Genomic DNA, 21,734 nt, shown 5'->3' with positions numbered 1-21,734 from the left:
CCACTCGCTACAACTGAGGTGTGTAGGCGAGCATATTTGAATCTATTGCACATCAAACTGTAAAGCAGATGGGCTTCAGCAGAAGACCACACTGGGTGTCACTCCTCCACCGACAAACTTTGGGTACCTCAGAACCAACTGAGCACAATGCAACACATCAGCAGCTCAGAACATCTCAAAGTGGTTTATTGGTGATAAAAGGGAGCTTACTATACCCTTAAGGTGTCCAGAGTCACCAGATCTAAATCCAATAGAGCACCTTTTGAATATGGTGGAACAGAGTGCCCAGTGAGTGTAAACAGCTATCTATACAGTGTATACAACATGTAGCTTCAGTAGCTAGCTAGCTAAACCACAACATCCATTCATAAGATTTTGATCAGCAGTAAAGCTGCAACAAGAGCTCCCTCTAGTAGCGGCAATAATCATAGCAGGAAGACAATGGATTGACACTGCTTGTGCCTCTATATCAGGGGTAGGCAACTCCAGGCCTCAAGGGCTGGTGTCCTGCAGATTTTAGATGTGTCCTGGATCCAACACAACTTATTTAAATGGTTAAAATACCTCCTCACTATGTCTTGAAGTTGACCCAGGGTGACATATAAAACCTGCAGGACACCAGCAGGACACCAGCACTTGAGGCCTCAAGGCCTCAAGTTGCCTACGCCTGCTCTCTATATTATAAGAGTTTGATGGAAATGTCTTTTTGAAGTTCAAGTTTTGAAAGTTCTGATTATCCATTGTGCAGTGACCCGCTCAGTGTTGTAACTTAAAACGATGACCCAGGTCAGCGCTGCAAAAGTTATAGTCCTCGCAGTCACGGACAGTAGCACACCTTATGTTCTTCAAGAGTCATTTTGCAGCCTTCTCCACAGGCGGCACACAGGAAGCCCTGCTGGTTTAGCCTTAGGTGTTTAAATAAACACTAACAATCCATTTTTATCAATGTGTGATCACACTTTAGTCTGATTAGAGTTCAAGCATTCATTTATCATCCAGTATGAACCCCCCCCCCCCAAAACATTGAAGAAATCTTAAGACATGAAGTGTTTAATTTTATTATTTTAAGCATTTTATCAACATAAAAACTCAATGATGTGAATGAATATATTAATGAGCATTTCCTCTTCAACTCCACACAGTTGCCTTCAAGTGTCTACAACAATATGTACACATCATTACACAAAATATCGCACGACACAGTATTGGCCTGTGGAGGGTGGTTTGAGAACCTTAATTTGCCTCATCAAAGGGAAAATTTCAAATTATTTGCCAAATCACTCGGAAGCTTTCTTAGTCAATGTTAAATATATTTCTTGAAACATTGGGCAACAATGACGTGTCTGACACCAAGGCTGAGTCGTCTAGGCTGGTTTGGTCCATCAGAAGTAAATTGTCTGGCTTAATGAACGATAAAAGTGAAACATTTCATGAACTCGACCTCGTGAAAAAGCCACAATAATTCTATTCCCTTTAGATAAAGTGACACAGTAATGGATTTCAAGTCAGTATGTATATATAAGAATTGTATGGATACCAATAGAAGATTTACCCTCAGTTTTCATGAAGAAAAAAAAAATCTATCACAAAACAGAGTTAGGACACTGAACACCAGAAAGTATCTACTTAACAAAAACTGCATTTTTAATCACTCGTGCAGTTGCACACACACTCACAGACTAGCTTACCATGAACAACCTCTACTGTTTGGCTGTGAAACAGGAAGCTCTGAATACAGCACTCGGGCGCTGATACCCAGGTTGTGTCAGAGCATTCCAGTGATTAGACAGAACCTTGAATGTGCAGCGGTAGCCATCAGCAAACACAATCCGCTTCTAATGTATGGGTCCTGCTCCTGACCTGTTGTACCCAGGTCTTAGCCCCATCCGTGTCAATTAAAAACAGTCCATAGGGTTGACTGTGTGATATGATGCAGATTGTTTTGGCTTGTGTTTCAAGGGCATCACCAATTTTCATAGGGAGTATTAGCCTCCCTTTATGGACAGGAGTATAGTGTAGTCTGGTGTTTTTCTAGAGGGAGAAGTCTGAAAACTTTACTCTGATGATGTCACAGTGATGTCACCAGACTATGAACTTTAAAAACAGGCGGTACAGAGTTTGGAAGACACAAGCTTTGGGAGATAGAAAAACACCACATCATATGTTGCATTATAGAATATGTCAGGTTTACAGTATATCCTGGCATCAAGTTTAATACCCCTTTACATTTGAGGTCAAACAACATTTAAAAAAAAAAAAAAAAAAAAATCCTTTTTTCAGTATACTGAACATTCCCAATGAATCCAATTCATCAGCATTTTAATGAAAAACAAGGAAATAATAAATAACAGAAAAAATATTCACGCATCTGCCCTCAAAATCCTTCATTAGTCATCATATGTGTCATCACATTTTCAGCAGGACTAGCTTGAAGGGGAAGGGGAAAAATATAAATGAAATCAATCAGTTGTAGATGCACTGTCTCCGTCATCCCTCAGAAATAAGGAACACTTTCAGTTTCATAAAGGATTCATTCCTGTGATGGCTACAGCTGAACTGCGGTAAAGTCCTCAGTAGATTTCCCTTCCCTGCGGGTGAACCTATAGATATCCTAATTGAGAAACACCAATCTCCCGCACATTCATTTTCTCACATGTGTACAAATAGAAATGGCAATTTATTCCATAACCAAGTTTAGCTCTCCTGGAACCTTTTTTTTCCCTTCTTTGCAGGTAGTTTTAAGTTAAGTGCAGCAAGCGACAGCTACATGTGAATTTGTGAGGGTCAGAGTTCTTTGGTAAGCATTTTTTAGCACTGTGCCTTGTCCCAACTCTGAGCACACATGAAGCTTAAATGTCTTGTTGAGAAAGTGAGAAAACAGCCTCAGATCTGCTGTTCATGGTAAAAGGTATCCTTTTCTAGACATTTATAAAAAAAAAAAAATGCAGGAACTTGAATACACAAAGATCCACTGTGTTAATCTACAACTTTCATCCTTACTTGTCAAACAAAGACAAACTGTTCATTGTGTTTTCCTTGACACATATTTTATGAGTCTCCCGTTTATTACCTAACCTATAAGCCACCTGCTTTTCTGTAGTCCTGTTGTTTCTTACTGCTTTATCACCACAGATATGCCTTATCACTCTGCAGACACATCAAATCGAAACATCAGTGCTTTCGCTTACTCCTTTCCACTTTGAGTCAAAACAGTTGGTTATAATGAATGCCGTCTTATTGGTCTCACCTATATATCTGGTTAAATATTTATCAGCTCTATGAAAAGGCACTTTGCATGTTTTGTCGACCTAAGAAAAAAAGAAGCGATTGGCCCGTGCACTGATCAGAATTTCAAATAAATCAGAGGAAATAACAAGTACTTTAGCACTGATCTGACCAAAACTCAGATCAGAAGGGGCACGCTCAGCAGTTTGTTTGGCAATGCAAATAGGGCAACACGCTGCAGAAACTGATGTCCAGCACAGGGTAAACTGCATTTCATTGTTTCCTGGCAACAAGCTGTTCTTATGCAAGAAAAGCAACTGTGCTGAGACAACGCTGCAGGCTGGGTTCCCCTCGCTGAGCTGCCACAAACTCACACGGTTTCACTAGCACGAGGGTTAGAGGATGGTTCCAGCATGATTTGAGTTTTTTGCTCATTTCTTTTAGATTTTCTATCCTTTTGATGCTACTGATTTTGAACCAGGCTAACAGCTAAATGCTAATAGCTAGATTGTGAATGCAAAGTCACTTTTTATATATAGAGAGAAGTTTTTTGTTACACTTTAAGTGTAAAGAATGCTCTACAGTGGTGTTACATGCTAACATCAGAGTGGCAATGCTAAAATGTTTAACGTGTTCACCACAGTGGTTTAGTGTATTAGCATGCTAACATTTGCTAATTAGCATAAGACAGCAAAGCTGAGACTGTGAGAATGCTGCAGCTATCGCTAACTTTAGAGGCCTCTGTCGCATAAACTTTGACCCGATGATGACACTAGACGATGTTACACCTGTCCAATCATTGTTGGACCAACTATACCTTGAGCCAGCAGCACCGTTTAGCTAGCATTATCCAAACTACAACTATCCAAACACATAGCTTGTGCTGTTAACCTAAGCCGTTTTACAGTTTTGATACCAACTGACCTTTAATTGGGATCCATTACAACTTTGTGAGCTAATATTTTAGTTCTAAAAAAACTTTTTTTTTGTTTGACCACTAGACAGTTGGCTCCTATATTCTTCAGTTGGGGTTAACTCTTAATTACACTTTGGAAAGTCAGCAAAAAAAAAAACACTGGAAATCATGCTGGAACTTGATAACAGAGTATTGGATACAATAAGTGAGGGGTTCCTGATTTTACCAATCATCCAGAGTTTGACTACAGTGTATAGAGCTCATTTTCAATATCAGAAATGCAGTTTGCATCTGACTAGCCACCAGTGTAAAAACTTATGTTAAAAAGTTTGAGCAGTCATTTGAATTCAAGCCTTGTTCTCGTGTATGTATGTATGTATGTATGTATGTATGTATGTATGTATATATATATAAAAAAAAAAAAAAAAAAAAAACTTCTCCAGAAGCAGTATGCCGCTGAACATGCAGATATGCTGATTTAGTGTCCTAGTTAGTGAGCTGGCCTGAGTGCTATGGCTAAAGACGGCACGTGTATACAATATCAACAACCGAGGTAATGCGGTAATGCTCTTTAATTTCCGAGTTCTTGGCTTTCTTGCCGCGGCTGAGCAGACCTAAATAACTTATGATGAAGGTTAAATTTAGACTGAGAGGCTGACAGCGCAGCCTTCAGCACCAGCGGGGCTCCGGGGCCCGACCCTGTGTCCGTAAACGTCTATTTTTCTCCACCACACCGTCCACCCGTTTGAGTGCGTCAAGCCTTCCCTGCCTTCATGTATGTGGGGATGGTCCCTCGCTGAGTCAGGCCCTCAAAGCGTTTGTAGGTGTAGTTGAGGAACACCCAGTCCTTTGATTTGAAGTCTGGCTCCGTTGCGTTAGCTGTTTCACAAAGACAAACAACAAAAGCAATTTACCACTTGGGGGCACCACAGACTATGCAATGATATCCCCCCTCATATATTTTAACACATTACAATATAAAATATGACTTATTTAGACTGAGCCCCTCAGTCTGTATCTGAAACAAGCCATTTTAGCTCTTCTTCCTTTTAATCCAGCTGTGTTCTGACTGGTTGCCCTTTGCAAACATAAGGTCTGACCAGCAGGTGGGTGAAGCTGCTGACCATTTTAGAGATATTCACTCTGAATGACATACCTTCAAGCCTAAGCTTTTGGCTCATAAAAACTGTATAAAATATAAATAAAAACAGAATGCAATTATTTGCAAATATAAAAAAACCCACATTTTACTCACATTAGAACATATGAAACGTAAAATGTTTAAACTGAGATGTTTTAGTGTTTCATGAAAAATATTAATGCATTTTAAATTTGATGGCAGCAACATTACTCAAAATATTTGGGATGGGGCAACAAACATAAATGGCACTGAAAGGAAACAGTTGGAGGAACACTTTGCAAGTAATCAGAGTAAATTGGCTACAGGTCAGTAAAACGGTGAAGACTTTGAATATCTAACTTACAGTACATGATATTACCACAAGATTCAGAGAATCTGGAGAAATGTCTGTGTGCACGGGGCTAACAATCAACAGTGGATGCACATGGCCCGCAGGGAGCTCTGCATTAAAATCAGAAATTACTGTGTCATGGAAATCACTGCACGGGCTCAGGAACACTTCCAGAAATCATCTTCTCTGAACACAGTTCACTATGCCATCCACAAATACAGGTTAAAGCTCTATCTCTCAAAGAAGAAGCTATAGGTGAGCAAGATCCTGGAACTTCTCCCTGAGCCAACACACATTTAAAGTGCAAAGCTGTTGTGGTCAGCCCATTGAAATTTGAAATTGTTTAGAATGAACACCTAGTCCTTTGATCCATGTCCTTTTCCAAACACATGAATGCACTGAGAGGAATGGTTCTGTATTTCCAAACCAGCTCCTACTACACTCTGAGATTTTCATCACCATCAGTGGCAACTAACCATGACTAACCGTGCCCACTCTTCCAACTTCTCAGTAGTATGTCGATTGTAAAACACACGACAATAAAACTGGACTGTCTGTGTATCAACACAAACTCATAAAAAAAAAAAAAAAAAAGACTCTGCCTGGTCCTCACTATGTAGATCAGCCCACAAGCTGGTCCTGTTAACACCTCAGTGTGTCCCTGCAGTTCAAAGACTCCTTGTTGTCACCAAGTCTGTGGGGCGGTGGAGTCAACAAGCTACCGAGGTGAGGCCGTGCATGGCTGCTTTGACACTACAGACTGACACGTGCACTGAGATCCACATGGGGATGACATCAATGGCATCAACTATTTAAACTTCTGATTCCAACATCCCAACCAGGACTGTGTCGTTTTCCTAACGAGCAGGATTGACAAACTTAGCCAAGCCAGCACCATCATTGGCCAAAATCTGGAGGCATTTAAGTCAGTGAGGGGACTGAACAAACTGCTCTAATCATGGACAATCCATCACATTCACTCCGTGTTATAGGATCAATAAAGTAAATGTAAAAAATTACTGCATTGTGTCTTTATTTTTGCTTCAGACAGTATCGCAACATTTTTGTAGCTTGGGTGCTTTATGACAGGAAATACAGAAAGGTGGAAGATAGATATAACACAGTTGTTTCTTAGAGCTTACAGAAATGATGAAATGTTAAATTGGACTACAACTTCTGCTTTTGTTGAGAACTGCAATGACTCATCTGTGGTTTGTCATGCGATGTCTGAATCTGATGAAAGGCTAGTTAGTGTTCCTAATCAGGATTTTCCTCTAGCGGCGACAGAAAAGCTTTCGGAAAACAAACCTGGCTGAAGGATGTCCGATTCAGGGAAGTCATCAAAGTTAGAGGTGTCGTCAATACTTTTGATTTCTATGGAGATGGCGGCTGGCCGCTCCCTGTAGAGAATCATCAATAGAAATAAGATGCGTTGCGTTTTTCACTTTCCCGAGGGGACTGCATTCATAAGCAGCAGATATGCTCTTTTGTACCTGATGTGCTCCCAATCCACCGACTCAAAAAACTGGTGGCTCTTGATCTCGTCCACGCTCACAGCTCCGATCCGGTTCTCTGCATCTGTGCAAAACCTAAAACACAGCAGAGGTTTTCTTGGCATAACTTCACCTGCTTCCAAGCTTCACGAGGAAGAGATCTGAAGAGGTTACATCCCCAGTAGTACTTGTAGAATAAGGAACAATGTAACTGCTTAACCCACACATGTTGGCTTGTAGCTTCCATCAGAGTCATCATCACGAGAACCAAAGTTGTTCTTTGTGCTGCAAGTTTGTGTAAGATTTAAATTTTTTTCTGAATATCTAAAACACACAGGCAGGAAAATGACCCCAAAAAAGTGTTGAAGCTTCAATGACAGAAATTTGTTAGCTTTCTAATTATCATCACAGTTAGCCAGATCGACTACAGTGAAATGAAGGGAAAGAAAAGCAGCTCAAGCTGCAGTTTCACCTCTGAGAATAAAGGCTCAGTCTAGCCAAACATACAGTTTATACCTTAATATCAAGTCTTTGGCTCTCTCTGAGATGGGAACTTCAGGTGGGAAGACAAGTGTTTCCTTCCAGTTCATAACCTTCCTGTACGTCTCCTGTGGTGTCTCTGAGCAGAAGGGCGGATAACCTGATAGAGAACCAACAAGTATGTTATAACATCTGTGGCAGAGCAGTTGATATTACTGACTCTTCTGACAGGATAATCCAGCCGAGTTAATGATTGTCTGTCAAGAACCTGTGGGTACTTCGGTTTTTCTTTCATTTACATCCATTTAAAAGCTGCAAAGCATGAAAGAGTCTTTGAAATATTAACCCAACAGTGGCTATTTTTCACAGCAGGAACTTTTTCAAGGAACCAGAAACTTATGAGAATCACTACATTTCCATCACAGGGACCTGGATCTAAATAAAGTTCCAGGGAAATTATTTTTTCTTCCACAAAAAGTCCCTGCTCAGGTTCCAGTACTTTCTGTAAGTTCAGGAAATCCTGCTCACAAAGTTCCATATACTGCATTTTTGCCATTGACAGCAGATGTTTGATAATAACATTGTAAGCTATCAGTTGTATTTGTGTAAATGCAATTCTTCAAATCGTCCTATATTGGTGCCCTCTGTGTGTGTCATGCTTACCGATGAGCATCTCATACATGATCACACCCAGAGACCACCAGTCGCACAGTTTGTTGTACCCCGTCTGCATGAACACTTCAGGAGCGATGTAGTCTGGCGTTCCCACAGTGGAATAAGCCTGAAAGTCACACCAGATGAGAGGTGAAGGTTTTTACCTTGAAACGTAGAAACAATAACATCAAGTTTACTGTAACAGGGAGATGCTTTCTTTATTATTCTGCTGTCTGTAGTACACCTACTCTTTTCTTTGAAAGCTTCTCATTTACAGTCATGTGAAAAAAAATGTTTTCACATCCCTGTGATTCAACAGCCAACTTTAGCTCCAATAAGTTGAAGTACTCATTTTCAGTATGACTTCATCAGTCTCTCACATTGTTGTAGGGGAATTTTGTCTGACTCTTTATAACATTGCTTCAGTTCATTTATGTGCAGCTCTATTTAGATCCCATCACAGCATTTCAATCAGGCTGAGGTCTGGACTTTGACTGAGCCACTGCAACACCTTGATTCTTTTCCTTTGGGATCATCATCCTGTTATATGACCCAGTTAGCTCAAACTTGGACTCCATTCTGGTATACAGAGGAGTTCAAGTCCCACTCATTGACTGCAAGGTATGCAGGTACTGTGGCTGCACATCACACCTCCTTTAACATTCATGACAGTTAGCGTGTGGTGTTTGTGCTGATATGCTGTGCCTGGTTTTCACCATTCTACAGGCAAACAAGCTGCCAAAACTTCTGCTTTTATAGAATTTTTAATAATAATACAATTTTTGAAAAGTTACTTCTGTCACTGACACAATCAGTCAATTTTCTGACTTCAATTCAGGAGTGCCATTCCTCTCTCCTATAATTTGTCTAGTAAAATGCCAAAATTATACCAGCTGTCTCCGGTTCTTCTTCCAGGTCTCTGCTTTCCTCTTGGAGTTCATATTTTGAAAGGCTGAAAAATAAAGAAAAACAACCATTAAAAAAAAATTACATGAAAAGTTTTGTTCCTAATAGTTTTGCCAGAATTATTGTTATGTTATTTTGTTGAGGATGTCATGTTCGTGACTCACAGAAATCACTGGGCGGGTTGTGCGTCAGGTTCCTGTAAAATTCTGTGCGATGAGCTTTCTTCAGCCCAGTACACAGGCCAAAATCTGACAGTTTCACATGTCCCTGTGAGCAAATGAACATTTAATTAAGGAGTCTGCATCTTACAGATTATGATATCGGAAATATGGAAACGTCTCTGTGAATCTGCATGTGCTTTTGTGTTTCTGTTCTCACTCTGGAGTCCAGCAGCAGGTTGTCCGGTTTGATGTCTCTGTGGATGAATCCCAGCTGGTGGATGGAGTCAATGGCCAGTACTGTCTCTGCGATGTAGAACTGAGTGGCCTCTTCAGAGAGAGTGTCCTTCTTCATCAGCAGTGTCATCATGTCACCTGGCAAAAAGGTCAGACCTTTTAGATCTGAGATCCTAACATCAGGTGACCTGAGATGGTCTGTGGATTTTGCCAGTACTAACCTCCAGGCAGGAACTCCATAATGAGGTAGAGGTTTCTCTTGTCCTGGAAGCTGTAGAACATCTTGACCACCCAGGCACCATCTGCCTCAACCAGAATATCCCTCTCTGCCCGGATGTGAGCGACCTACGGGGAGAGCGCAGATACAGGATCCTGAATGCAGCAGAACAAGTATGGCTTATTATCCTGGAGAACTGTGACGCAGGCAAACGCATTACCTGTTCTTTCTCCAGCATGTCTGCTTTCCTCAAAATCTTCATGGCATAAATGTGGCCTGTGTCTTTCTTCTGTACCAAACGCACCTGAGGGACACAGCATCAGTCAAAATCACAAAGAGACACCTTTTTGATTACAGTCCCACAATCCTGGAGGCTCGAGTTTTGTTTTAGTTTTTTGTTTAACCCTTTACAGCCGATCGGAGCGGGCACGCTCTGTTTTGCGTAACTATTTTTAAATCCCGGTAGCTCTGCAACCACTTAAGCTAGCACAATAATTTTTTTTGCATATGAAACTGGAGGAGTTGTACTTACATCTTATGCCATCAGCTTGTCCTAGGTCACAGTTTCCTTCCACATATAGCTTTGCAAAAACTGCATAAAAATCACTTGCAGCAACAAAAACATGATATTCCAGAAACACGCTTCGCCGATCCATCAGCTGTTTGTAACACTTCCTACGTCCATCAGCGCGAACTATCACATGACCGCATGACCTGCCCGAAACCGGAAGTGACGTCATTTTGCGGAAATGTAGTTTTTTACGATCGGGCCCTTATGAGCTTGTGTTTTACTTGTTATGTGTTTTAAAAAGTTATGTTTGCGTTTATGACTTTCTGTGTCGTTTCTGGGATGCTTAGGACTCATATTGCACTGCTGGAAATAGTTTATTTTGATGCATATGCTGTTATTTTGCAAATTTGCACTATAATATTTATTTTCGTTTTTCCTGCAGTATATAAAAATTGGTGTATTTCAAAAATAAAACTATGAAGACACTCAAAATAAATTTCCTGTGGTGGGAAACTAGTTTGTGTAACTTTTTTGTATTTACAGTTTTGAGGGATAAGCCTCTTAAATTTCTCTAACTAGAAATATATGTTAAAAAAACAAAAACGATTTTCAATTTTTTTGTAGTTTATTGCACTTTTTTGCAATTTATGTAATTACTATGCACCTAATGCAGACATATTATTAAAGTTTGGGCTATAATGGTTGTATTGATGTATAGCAACTTGAAATGCTCCCAAAAATGGCTCCACAGCATGTAAAAATACAATATAAGCTCTGGCGAACTTGGTTCTATGGTAGGTCTTAAAGGGTTAAATGTACCTCTCCAAAAGCACCTCGTCCAATGACCTTTAGGGACTCAAAGTCATCCAAACCGAGTCGTGTCCTCTTCAGTCGTAAAAACTCTGTCTCCTTTCGGGCATGCTGAGAGCGCCGCATTACTTTCTGTAAAGAAAACAGATTTGTGAATAAGTCTAAGAACGAAAAGAGAAAAGTAGGAATTATGTAACTAAAGTACAAAGCGTACTGTACCTCCTCATCTGGTAAACCTTCCTCTTCCATGGCCTTCTCCAGTTTTTTCTGCCTATGAATAAAAACAATAGATTCCTTTAAAAAAAAAAAAATGCAAATAACACACAAGCTTCCTCATGATACACAAATTAGAGTGGAGAGGAAAAATGAAAAAAGGGGGGAAAAAACAAAACAAAAACAGGAAGAGATTCGATGACCTCGGACGTGTCAAATCTTGAAAATGAATCCCCCCCTGTTTATGGAGGGGTGTAAACAGGGACCCAGCCTTCTTTTACAGGAGCCACTGAACTGTGACGCCTGGACAAAAGATCGACTCTCAGGTAACGTGAGAACAGAAGTGGTCAGATTCCCTGTGTTGTGTTCACACCTAGGATGAAACGTGTCTGCATTGTTAGCTTTTCCAGTGGTTAGTCGGAGGGACACTTGATGCGTGCATAACCTAAGCATTTATCTGGTATGATGCTCAGTTAGTAAAGGAATAAAAAGTTCTATGCAGTACCTCATCTCACGCTCTTCGTGCTGGGTGAGCAGAGTGCTGTAGAAATTTTCCAGTGTCAGCTTGGCCACTGTCACCCTCTCTCGGGTGTGGTTGCTCATGGGAAGGGCAGCTGCAGTCCCTCCCGTCATGGCCATACTATCCTGCAAGACAACAGAAACAATAAAAGAACAAAGATCAGATTGTGCACATCGGTCCGCTGATGTGCAGGAAGTATCTGTACTATCCACTCCACACTAACGTTTCCAAAGATATAGACAGACATGTGCAAACTCCATAATCAGAGCGCCGCGAAAGTTTTCTCCCCACTGCCAGGTAGGAGCTCGACTGACAGCAGGTAACCTCAGGGAAGGTTTAAAATATCACCAGGATACAGGCCACACCCAGAAATTCTTTGTCTGTGTTTATTTTCCTTTCAATTTTAACATAAATCAATAAACTATAACAGATAACAGAAACAAAGGAGTTCAAAGGAATTTCCTTTGAAACTGTCACTCTGACTTCTTTCTAAACTAATTTTATGCTTCCACACAGTCAAACACAACAATATAATATGCTCCGTTATTATCTTACGTCTGTTGATTCGGTCCTCTGCTAAAATTTGACCTTGCAAGTCTTCACTCCATGCATTCAGCTTGTGAAGTAACTCTCATAGAAACAGAATATAAGCAGATTATAAAAGCTACACTCTGCCCGTCCTGTTTGCAAACTGTGCTGTATTCTGCGCGGCCATGACAGTGTTTCCACCACAAATACTGCAGCCCTCAGGTAACGACGAGGGCGTGGACACACCTGTATCTGAGGTACGATTACACATACTCTATGAACTGGAAAGGGATTGCACACCACCATGACTGTCACGGCAGACTTACCATAAAAGTACTACACTACATAAATACATGTAGAAGGATGACAGTAACATTATTCCTGGCGTGCCAAGTGTCTGCTTTAGAGCAAACAAAAAAGGTCTAATGTCAAAATAGAGCCAGACCGTTCCATCAGTCAGCCAGTACTTTTAGTTTATTTTTACTATCCACATAAGTGTTATCACATATGCGCCAAAATAAACAGCCCTGCCTGTGCACAGCAGCTCCGACTCACTGGTTTACTACAGCCTCATCCCTGTCTGCAGCACCGCAGCTGACTGGATGATGTTTCTGAGTCAGGTGTTGTCGCCATGATTGGTAACTAAGCAGATTGTTCAATACTGTATTTTAATGTGTAACCAATGGCAGGGTGTATCAAAGAGGCGTTTTCAAAAGGCTGTGCTTTTTTAAAGTAATGGACATGGAAGCTTGTGGCAAATACATGGCCAATACATTTCTTGAATTTAAAGTTTTACACACAAACATGTTCACAAGTGCTCAATGTGCTCCAGATAGTAAACTGGACCCATACTTTTGCAAGCATGTATTGAGCCACTGCAGCCACTGCTGTTGCTCCCTACCAGCAACTACGTGAAACTCACGAAAGTGTTTACAGTCGTTGCCGGGCTAACAGCTGCAGAACCACATGATTCTGTTTGATACAGCCTGTGCTGTTTGCACATGTTAGTGATGCCTCAGGCTGCTTTTTCATATCTAATACTGTGACAGTGAGTATCTACCAAGCTTTCCCAACTCATATCATCTGCTAATATGCTGCCTGTGACAGAGTTACCTTTATGGCATGTTGCTCAAACTTTAAAATTTAAGAATGCAGGAAGGATTTCTCAACATCAAATCTAGTATTGTTTAGCCGATATTACGTATCGTATCGGTCCGATACTGACCTAAATTACTGGATCGGATATCGGAGAAAAATAAAAAATGTAATCCGATCCATTAAATATCACGAAAGCACCTCACAAAACTTGCAACACGCCGTAACTCACCTCAGAACGTTAGCACGTCGGAGCAGTATGCATCACGTGATAGAGCAGCTGTGGCATGCAGGACCTGTCGGTGCTCTGGATAGCATGTGGAGCTTCGCTAGCAACCTGGCATTTCATCTCCGACAAAGTTATCCCCGAGAGAAGTAAAGCAAGTGTGTAAGTCCATCTCTGAATGTTTGTAAAGCATTCCCACGTTAAGCTTAACAAGCGACTGCCTCTCGCTCTCCGGCTGCTACTTCAATCGTGAAACTGCTTAAATCAGCTGATCGGCTTTTCTGTCGCGAGTCTGTCTCTCGTTTGTTTTTGGTCCACTTTGCGCCAGAAAGAGGAAACCAGCGGCTGAACAACAGCAGCACGTTTAAGCTTGATAAGCTGTTGTTAGAATGTATTTAATATTACTTTCTACACCAGGATCTTTTTCTACGTAGCTGACGGCTGGTAACTGTGCAGGGGCGGATCTAGCAAAGTTTAGCCAGGGGGGCCGATAGGGCATTAACAGGGAAAAGGGGGCACAAAGACATACTTTTCTTTCTTATTCTCATTTAAAATGTCGAGCTTTTAATAAATAATTATCTGACACCCAAAGTTTTAATTTGATGTAAAATGAATAGAAGTCAATTACTGTATATAGTGACTATTAAGTCTAATATATATACCCTAGTAAGCTATAGTACTTTTTCCTTTGGGAAGGTACCATCTGTGCAGTCTGCAATTTTGTTGAAGAAAGATGTTGAATCTATTTAATATTTCTTGAAAAATAATTGATTTCTGTGCATTTTTTTTTCCACACTGCATCAAATTAAGGTTGATTACGTCGATTAAGCATCATGAGGTGGCGCGTGAGGGGTGGTTCCCTATTTTTTATTTATTTAATTTTGTTGTTGCTGGGAGTTGGAACCCTATTAGTTAGGTTGCTTAATATTTACGCTAAGTACTCTTTAAAATACCAGAATAGGGAGGATGGTGTAGGTCTAAGTTTATTAGATTGATCAGTATTGCTGAACTATGAAATATTTTTTTGTATACAGGTATAACAGAATAGCTTTAGTGTAGTTGTTGTTTTAAACTTGAGTATGAACTTGCAGACTTGCAAAATGCAGCAAGATATTTTAAAAAACAGTTTTGTTGATTAAAAAACACTATATCGGATTCATATCGGTATCGGCAGATATCCAAATTTATGATATCGGTATCGGTATCGGACATAAAAAAGTGGTATCGTGCCATCTCTAATTTAAACCTCCGAAACTCTGACTCCATACCCATCCACTGGTCTGGATTGGAGTCAGAGAGGTTTAAATAACACATAAATAACATATATTCATATAAAATGTGAAGGTGGACATAAGTTTTGTACGTTTAACTGTATTTTTTAGTTTTACAGCTTTTCCTGCTGATAAAGACCTCTCCCATGGCCATTCATACTACACCAGAGTAATTAAGTAATAGACAAAAAAAAGTTTTTCATTATAGAAACTGGGAAACACTATTTAAATTTTACTTCTTTTTCTTAAATTATGATGTCTCAGGGATTACATGTGTAGTTTACACTGACAGAAAGTAGAGTGTGGTCCAGCCCATTTAAAATCAAAGAAGGCTGTACGTGGCCCACAAACTAAAAAGAGTTTGACATCCTTGAATTAAGTCATTTCAGCCATTCTTGCCATGTGTCATGTGCCATAGATACCAGTGTAATATTACTGGTAATTACCGTAGCTCATATTGTCCACTTTATCAGCCAAAGCAGTTTATTAGTGTAACTGCAGCAACAGCACACTTTATAGAAAAAGCAGGCGTTACCAACACTGGCTTTACTGTTTCAAACCCTTGCGTGTTGTAAAAGTGACAATGTACATTCATGCCAAGGGTTCAGCTCTGGAACAGATCCCAAGCAGTGTAGCCTTAAGTCCAGATGAAAGAGCTTGGGAAGAGCTTGGGAAGAGTTTTCTCTACAAAGCCCTCATGTGGGTGGAATGAAAAGCTCAGGCAGCAAAAGAAACATACATGCACGTGAGGCTGAGGCCACTAGTAGTTTAAACATAATCAGAGACAAATGATCATGCTAAAGAGCACAAGAAAGGAAAAAGAAGAAGGAAGTTTGATTTTCCCCCAGCGAAATTCATAGAATATAAAAAACACAAACACAAAAACAACAGACTGTGAACATATTATGTAACAAAGGAAGTAAGGAAGGAAGAAGAAGAAGGGGGGTCGTGTATATCATCAAAACATTTCAGCAGTTCGCTATCAGAAAAGGTATGAATGGGCTTGATTAGCTCACAAGGAGATAAAACAGCCCTGCAGGCAAAAGATAGGACCCGTGTTTCGTCTAGTCACTGGTCTTTTTCCCGTTATGGCCCCGCGATCCCACAACAACAAGACATTTCCTGACTTCTGAGAAAAGTCCTGAATCACTGCTGCAAACTGGGAGGAAAACTGGATCAGTAGCAAACAATGGCTTCTGCGTTAGCGAGGTCTGTGCTGATGTACCTGCACCACAGCACACGCTGGGAGCTCAGCAACTCTGAACAAGCACACTTACACTTGTGCATTCACGTGGGCAAGATGTGGTGCAACTTTTTTAAGGTTTCCATCAGCTATGACTGGACCTCTGTGTACTCTACCTGCAAGCACACTTTTCTTCATAAAGAAGTGGATACCACACCACCTCAGCAACTACTACAAACTACTACATTAGAGGTCACTCACTCTGGGACAAGTTTATTTCTCTGTGACTGCAGCTAATATTTCAGTTACTGACTAGATTTATGATTTTGACTGCTGATTAGGCACCGGCTAATGGCTGGGCCTTACTTAATAAGACTGGACTTAAAAGAAAGTGCATGAATTATAGACATATACCTCCCTATCCCCACCATTAGACGACTTTATTGACACGATAAGAGCACTCTGGAGAAAAAGGATACCGTATTAGCTAACCCAAAGTGTAGGTTATCACGGAGCTATCGTTTAAATGCATAAACAGGAAGGGGGTCACATCCTCTGCATGTAGTCAAAATGTCCATCCAAATATTGTGAAATAAAAAAATAAAAAAAATTGCTATACTACAACTATGCACCACTGCCTTAAATAATCAACAGATTTATAACCATAAGTATTAAGTAAACAAATGACCAGTAATATTATGAGCTGGTGTAGTATTTCATATCTGCAGGTGGTTTGTTCAAGTGGTGTTGCAATAACCCAGCAGAAGCTGTTGCTCATTTGCTGTGGGCTTGTATGTATACCACTGTCTACTAGGGCTGCCACAAACGATTATTTTGATAGTCGACTAGTCACCGATTATTTTTGCGATTAGTCGACTAATCAGATCATCATCCATTGGACGTACAGCTTATTGCACCAGCAGCATCTGGTCTTATATAACTATCATTAGCTTACAGCTTGAAGTGTTTGTGCTAACTAAAAATAAAGACAAGATGGTAGTTTATTAATTTTTAATGAAATTTGCAGATTGTTTCGGTGAAGTTTAATAAACTCCTTGCTTTCTAAAATATAACAGGACACCGGAGTATATTCTCCAGCGTCTCACACTTCTGATAATCAGCTGTCTGCTTGACAGTTTTAGCTGTGCAAAAACTATAACTTTAATCTCAGCCAAACCGATTTACTCAGGAACAAATAAAATACTAAAGAAAGCCAAACAATAACATTTTTAAGTTATCTAAGTGACTTATATATATATTTAACCTGACTAGCGGAAGACGGCGGTGGGTTTGAAAACGATTTGCCGGGGGAGTCCGGTGTTCTCACGGCTCTAGTTAGCCTTGCCCCCGCCTAGCTAACGAGCTAGTGGGTAACAGACGTCGAAAACGTCGGAGCGCGTTTGAAAATATGTGGTGTCTTGATAAACTGAGCAGATATTTGAGGTTTACACAGCTACATTCTCGCCTGAAAATATGTTAAACGTTTATTTTGTGACCCAGAAAGAATAATAAGAGTAAAGTTAAAACTAACTAGCTGCCGCCATTGTTGACAACTGCGCTGGGCTGCGCTATGAATTCTGGGACACAGCTTCTTCTTCTTCGGGGTTTAACGGCAGCTGGCATCCTTGGACATGCAGTGCTGCCATCTTCTGTTTCAGTCCGTTATTACACTCTTAAATCCTACTACTCATTCCTGCGTCCTTTGTGATCTTACAAAGCTTCAAACGATGCGTCGACTATTAAATTAGTCGTCGACGATTTTAATAGTCGACATAATCGTGACTAGTCGACTAATCGTGGCAGCCCTACTGTCTACTATGCAGTCTCTCCATTTCATTATTTTGAAATATAGAAGAGTTTGCCCCCACCCCTCCTCCAAAGTTATGTGGCCTTGAGTTGTGTATTTTATATAAATTATATGTTTGCATATTTTTTTAAAGGAGACAACATGGGTCATGACTACTGCCGTGCAGACATCTATCCTGAGTCTCCCATAAAGTTTTCACAGGATAAGTATTTAGGGCTCAATGAAATACAGAGCCATATACAGAGCTTCAATATGCACAGCTAATGGTCACTCTTAACCAGCTAGCTTGGGTCATTCCCATCTCATTCCCATTTCCATTCTGCAATCAGACAGACATCAGTGACGGCAGTCCTTGTTCAGCCTGAGAGAACCGATTTGAGCTGGAGCATCACTCTAACCAGAACCTGAAGCAGGCGGAGAGCTGATTCGTTTGCCAGCAGACCAAGTTCACTGCTGAGAGAAGAGAGCAGACCGAGGACCGCTGCTTGCTGCGGTTCAGAAAGTGAAGGTGCAGCTCACCTATGACGCGCTCAGTTGAAAGACAGCTGACTATTTCTTTAGTGCTCATTGTCACAAAGTAACATAGTATTATTTTATGTATTTTAGACAGTTGCTTTTGCACACATAAACACCAGTGTGTACGAGGAGCAGGAGTTTCACTGTATGTTCGACTAAAGTCATTAGAGAGGGACATGAACTTACAGTAAATTGGCTTCTACACATACGTTACCATGCAGACTAAGATAAATGGGTTATACAAAAGAGCTTGTTTGCTATCCATCTATAATAATAATAATAATGATAATAATAATAATAATAATAATTATTATTATTATTATTATTATCATTATCATTATTATTATTATTATTATTATTATGCTTAAAATAAAGATTGTGCATTCTTAATTTGTTCTTGGCTGGGAATATCATGGTTTCATGACTAATGTGCTGACAGAAAAAGCACCAATATTAGTTAGAGCCTGCATGCTATTGGAATAGAGCAGAACTAATCCAGGATGACATGGTGTTAGGTTTAAATTATCTTGATGACAGTCAAATAGTATATTCAGTTCTTTCATTTAGTTTGATTGCGCTGTTATTTTTTTATCCATCTTAGAAGAAGAAATGTTCACAACCTAAACTGGATAACCTGGATTATCCACATAGAAAGGAAATGAGTGGAATGATGTGCTTTTCGTAATATGTGAAAAGAGACTCAGAATTTCCCCTCATGGAGTTTTTTTTTCCTGGTTTTCCAAACAAGGTGGAAAAAGAGGCATCATTTAAACTGTTACATCATAACTGAGCCAGCCAGGCCTTAGCTCTGCCTAAAGGGGATTCAGTTGGCTTGAAGATAACCAGATCCACCCCACAGCTAAACAAACACGGCTGCGCAACTCAGGCACTTATAAGGAAGGCATTACCAACTCGGGCTTGCTATTTAGAAACTTAAGAATGCAGCCTAAAACAGCCCACTAGAACTGAAATACACCAGTGGCTCCAGTAAAGCATTTGGTCCCAATGAAAGCGTCCAACCATAGGAACATTATTTTTAGCCAGTTCTAATGAGGATTTCCAGTCTATCAAGCAGCCATAATTATCAGAAAATAATGAAGATTTCTGTCAAACAAGCTAACACAGACTCATTTCCTTTACGGTTCACAGGCTGTTCTTGGGTCACCAGCAATGGCAACATCTATTCATTTTACACAAATCAAGTAATACATAATATATACATAGCTTCTTACACTTAAAATAAAGTGTTACTGGCAGCTGCCAGATTGTTTGACCACACTTTCAAGTACTAAAACCTCCAACAGAACAACATGAATGATTTTTAGTTAGTAAGAAATGATTTCTCAATGGAATTCTGAGATCTGTGGATCAGTTTGAGACTATCTGCACGAGAAGAAGCCAGTGTCATACAAGCAGGCAAGCTATAACCCCGGATGCACCACTGAACTTTAAAATCCAGCCTGCTGCAGGTGTTTCTGGAGAAATACTTTACTTTGAATAGAAAGAAGAATCAGGACAGATGAAGCTCAGTGTACCCGTTAACCACTGATTTCTCAGTTTTGTGTGAAAAATTCTTCAGTTTCACACACTCCACCCTTAAAGCACTCGGAGTGAGTGGACAGGAAACCCTTTCCCTCCTGAATGAAAGGACTCAGTCATGAATCAACACACAAATGTGTGCTTACGCACAGAGAAACTGTGAAAGCATATGTTCCCCTGAACAGTTAGTTTATTTTAAGCTAAACAGCCAAGTTGTGTGTTAAAAACTCAATAAATGATTCCTGAAGTATATTAACAACTTAACAAAAGGACATTTATCTCAAATACATTCTGAAATCCAATCCACCAGAGAGAGCAGTCAGTTCATATTAGAAGTGAACAAAATATATGGCAAAAAATGGCAATTTTTTAAGGCACAGCTGTTAAGCTTTTCACCCTTTATATGTGGCGATTGACCAGTTACCGGTATGTACACATGCACATGTTTGCCTTAGCTAATGTTCCCGGCTCACCTACACTGACGCCACCCTGTCGGACCTCAGCTACCATAGGTCCGCCACTGCTGCATGCCTCACACTAGGGAGAATATTCACCGCTTCTTTCTTGTAGTTAGCTTGTTTGACGCTATACTGTGCGAGCTACCTATTTGCTACATTCCCTTTGCGTGTCTGTGTGGCAGGTTCAACTATATTAATAAATTCAATTCGGACAGGATAAAAAATGGACAGCATTTTTTTAAATAAATCTTTTTCACTTACCTCCGTGTCCTGCTCCAGAGTCAATTATTGGCGTGCCGCCAGGCCACGACCCAAATGAAGAAATGAAATGTCTTATATCGTTTCTGCCTAATTTTTTAGGCAGTTGGAAGCTAGAGGCTCTGGTTATAGGCTACCCCTTAGAGGAACCTTAGAGGCTGCACAGTAAACATCACCGCTATTGACCCCAAATCATAACAAAAGACCTCTGACGGCAAAAATACCCCACGCCGAAATAATTTGAAATATTTTACTGTCTGTACATGTGGCAACCGACCCCCCAAAAACACACTGTTCCCTTCGGTCCTTTATGGCTACAAATATGAAATAAGCTCCGCTGCTTCCTGAGACCGTCGGGCTCGTCAGACGTTCCGACAACGCAACGGCGTAGCGCCTGAATGACGCTAACGCCGACCAATCAGCGATGACTAAAAGAATCCGTGTTTTCTTCTGCCCACATAAAACGTGACCTCTACATAAGGGTGATAGATTGGCCAATAAGAGCATCCAAGCCGCCCTGCAAGAGTCGGGGACGGGTCCAGCTAGCAAGCGTTTGCAGCGATGAAAGAATTTCCAGCAGTTGGAGGCTTTGATACATAATTTTATTGGTTGTGCTTAACGCAAATTCTTACTAAAATAGCTTTTATTATTCTGATAATTTGCAAGTATTAAATGGTATTTTATTGCAAAATGTTCTTCACACATAATTATGAAATACCGTATGAATGAGAGGGTATGTAAAGCCAATAAAAGGTCACATTGGTGATCAATACAACAAGCATCAGGTTTCTAATTGTTGACTAAATGAAAAAGCTGCAGGAGTTAGTTATACTGAAATGTTACTGCTATTCAAAATATAAGTAGAACTAATCGAAACCACACGGATATTTTATTGGACGTTTATCTAGTGGCAATAAACCAGATAGAACGTAATAAAGTATGATAAGATAAAGTCACACAGTCCACATTTATAGCACTTTCTATTAAGGCACAATCTGAGACTTTTGCCATAGCAGTTTGAGATGATAACAGCTTGTCTGC

At 40.2% G+C, this 21,734-nt stretch overlaps 1 protein-coding gene across 4 annotated transcripts; it reads right to left on the bottom strand.

The window, feature by feature from the left end:
* Positions 1–4,559: 4,559 nt before the first annotated feature.
* LOC113018391 (serine/threonine-protein kinase 38-like) lies at positions 4,560–20,933 on the bottom strand. 4 transcript variants are annotated; one of them, XM_026161457.1, is made up of 14 exons: positions 20,697–20,933; positions 11,798–11,937; positions 11,299–11,350; positions 11,089–11,211; positions 9,979–10,062; positions 9,763–9,886; positions 9,525–9,679; positions 9,311–9,413; positions 9,131–9,192; positions 8,250–8,367; positions 7,623–7,746; positions 7,107–7,202; positions 6,922–7,013; positions 4,560–5,020 (listed from the first exon to the last, which is right to left on the bottom strand). In XM_026161457.1, exons 2-14 carry the CDS (start codon positions 11,929–11,931, stop codon positions 4,896–4,898), a joined length of 1,392 nt encoding a protein of 463 aa, XP_026017242.1. In that variant the 5' UTR covers positions 11,932–11,937; positions 20,697–20,933; the 3' UTR covers positions 4,560–4,895. The 4 variants fall into 4 exon arrangements, with proteins under 4 accessions (XP_026017242.1, XP_026017244.1, XP_026017243.1 ...); XM_026161459.1 differs by lacking the exon at positions 20,697–20,933 and adding an exon at positions 17,647–17,670; XM_026161458.1 differs by lacking the exon at positions 20,697–20,933 and adding an exon at positions 12,368–12,831.
* Between the last annotated feature and the right edge of the window lie 801 nt (positions 20,934–21,734).

Source organism: Astatotilapia calliptera, unplaced genomic scaffold, assembly GCF_900246225.1.
Source record: "Astatotilapia calliptera unplaced genomic scaffold, fAstCal1.2 U_scaffold_75, whole genome shotgun sequence".
Lineage (NCBI taxonomy): Eukaryota > Metazoa > Chordata > Actinopteri > Cichliformes > Cichlidae > Astatotilapia > Astatotilapia calliptera.
The sequence above is the reverse complement of the archived record's forward strand: the minus strand, read 5'-3'. Positions and strand labels throughout refer to the sequence as shown.

What these genes read in the sequence shown, in the direction of transcription:
- LOC113018391 (XM_026161460.1), bottom strand. An exon ending in TATGGAGTTCCTGCCTGGAG is followed by an intron (nt 9,680 to 9,762) that starts GTTAGTACTGGC and finishes CCTTTTTGCCAG; the next exon opens with GTGACATGATGACACTGCTG. An exon ending in CAACCCGCCCAGTGATTTCT is followed by an intron (nt 9,193 to 9,310) that starts GTGAGTCACGAA and finishes TTTATTTTTCAG; the next exon opens with CCTTTCAAAATATGAACTCC.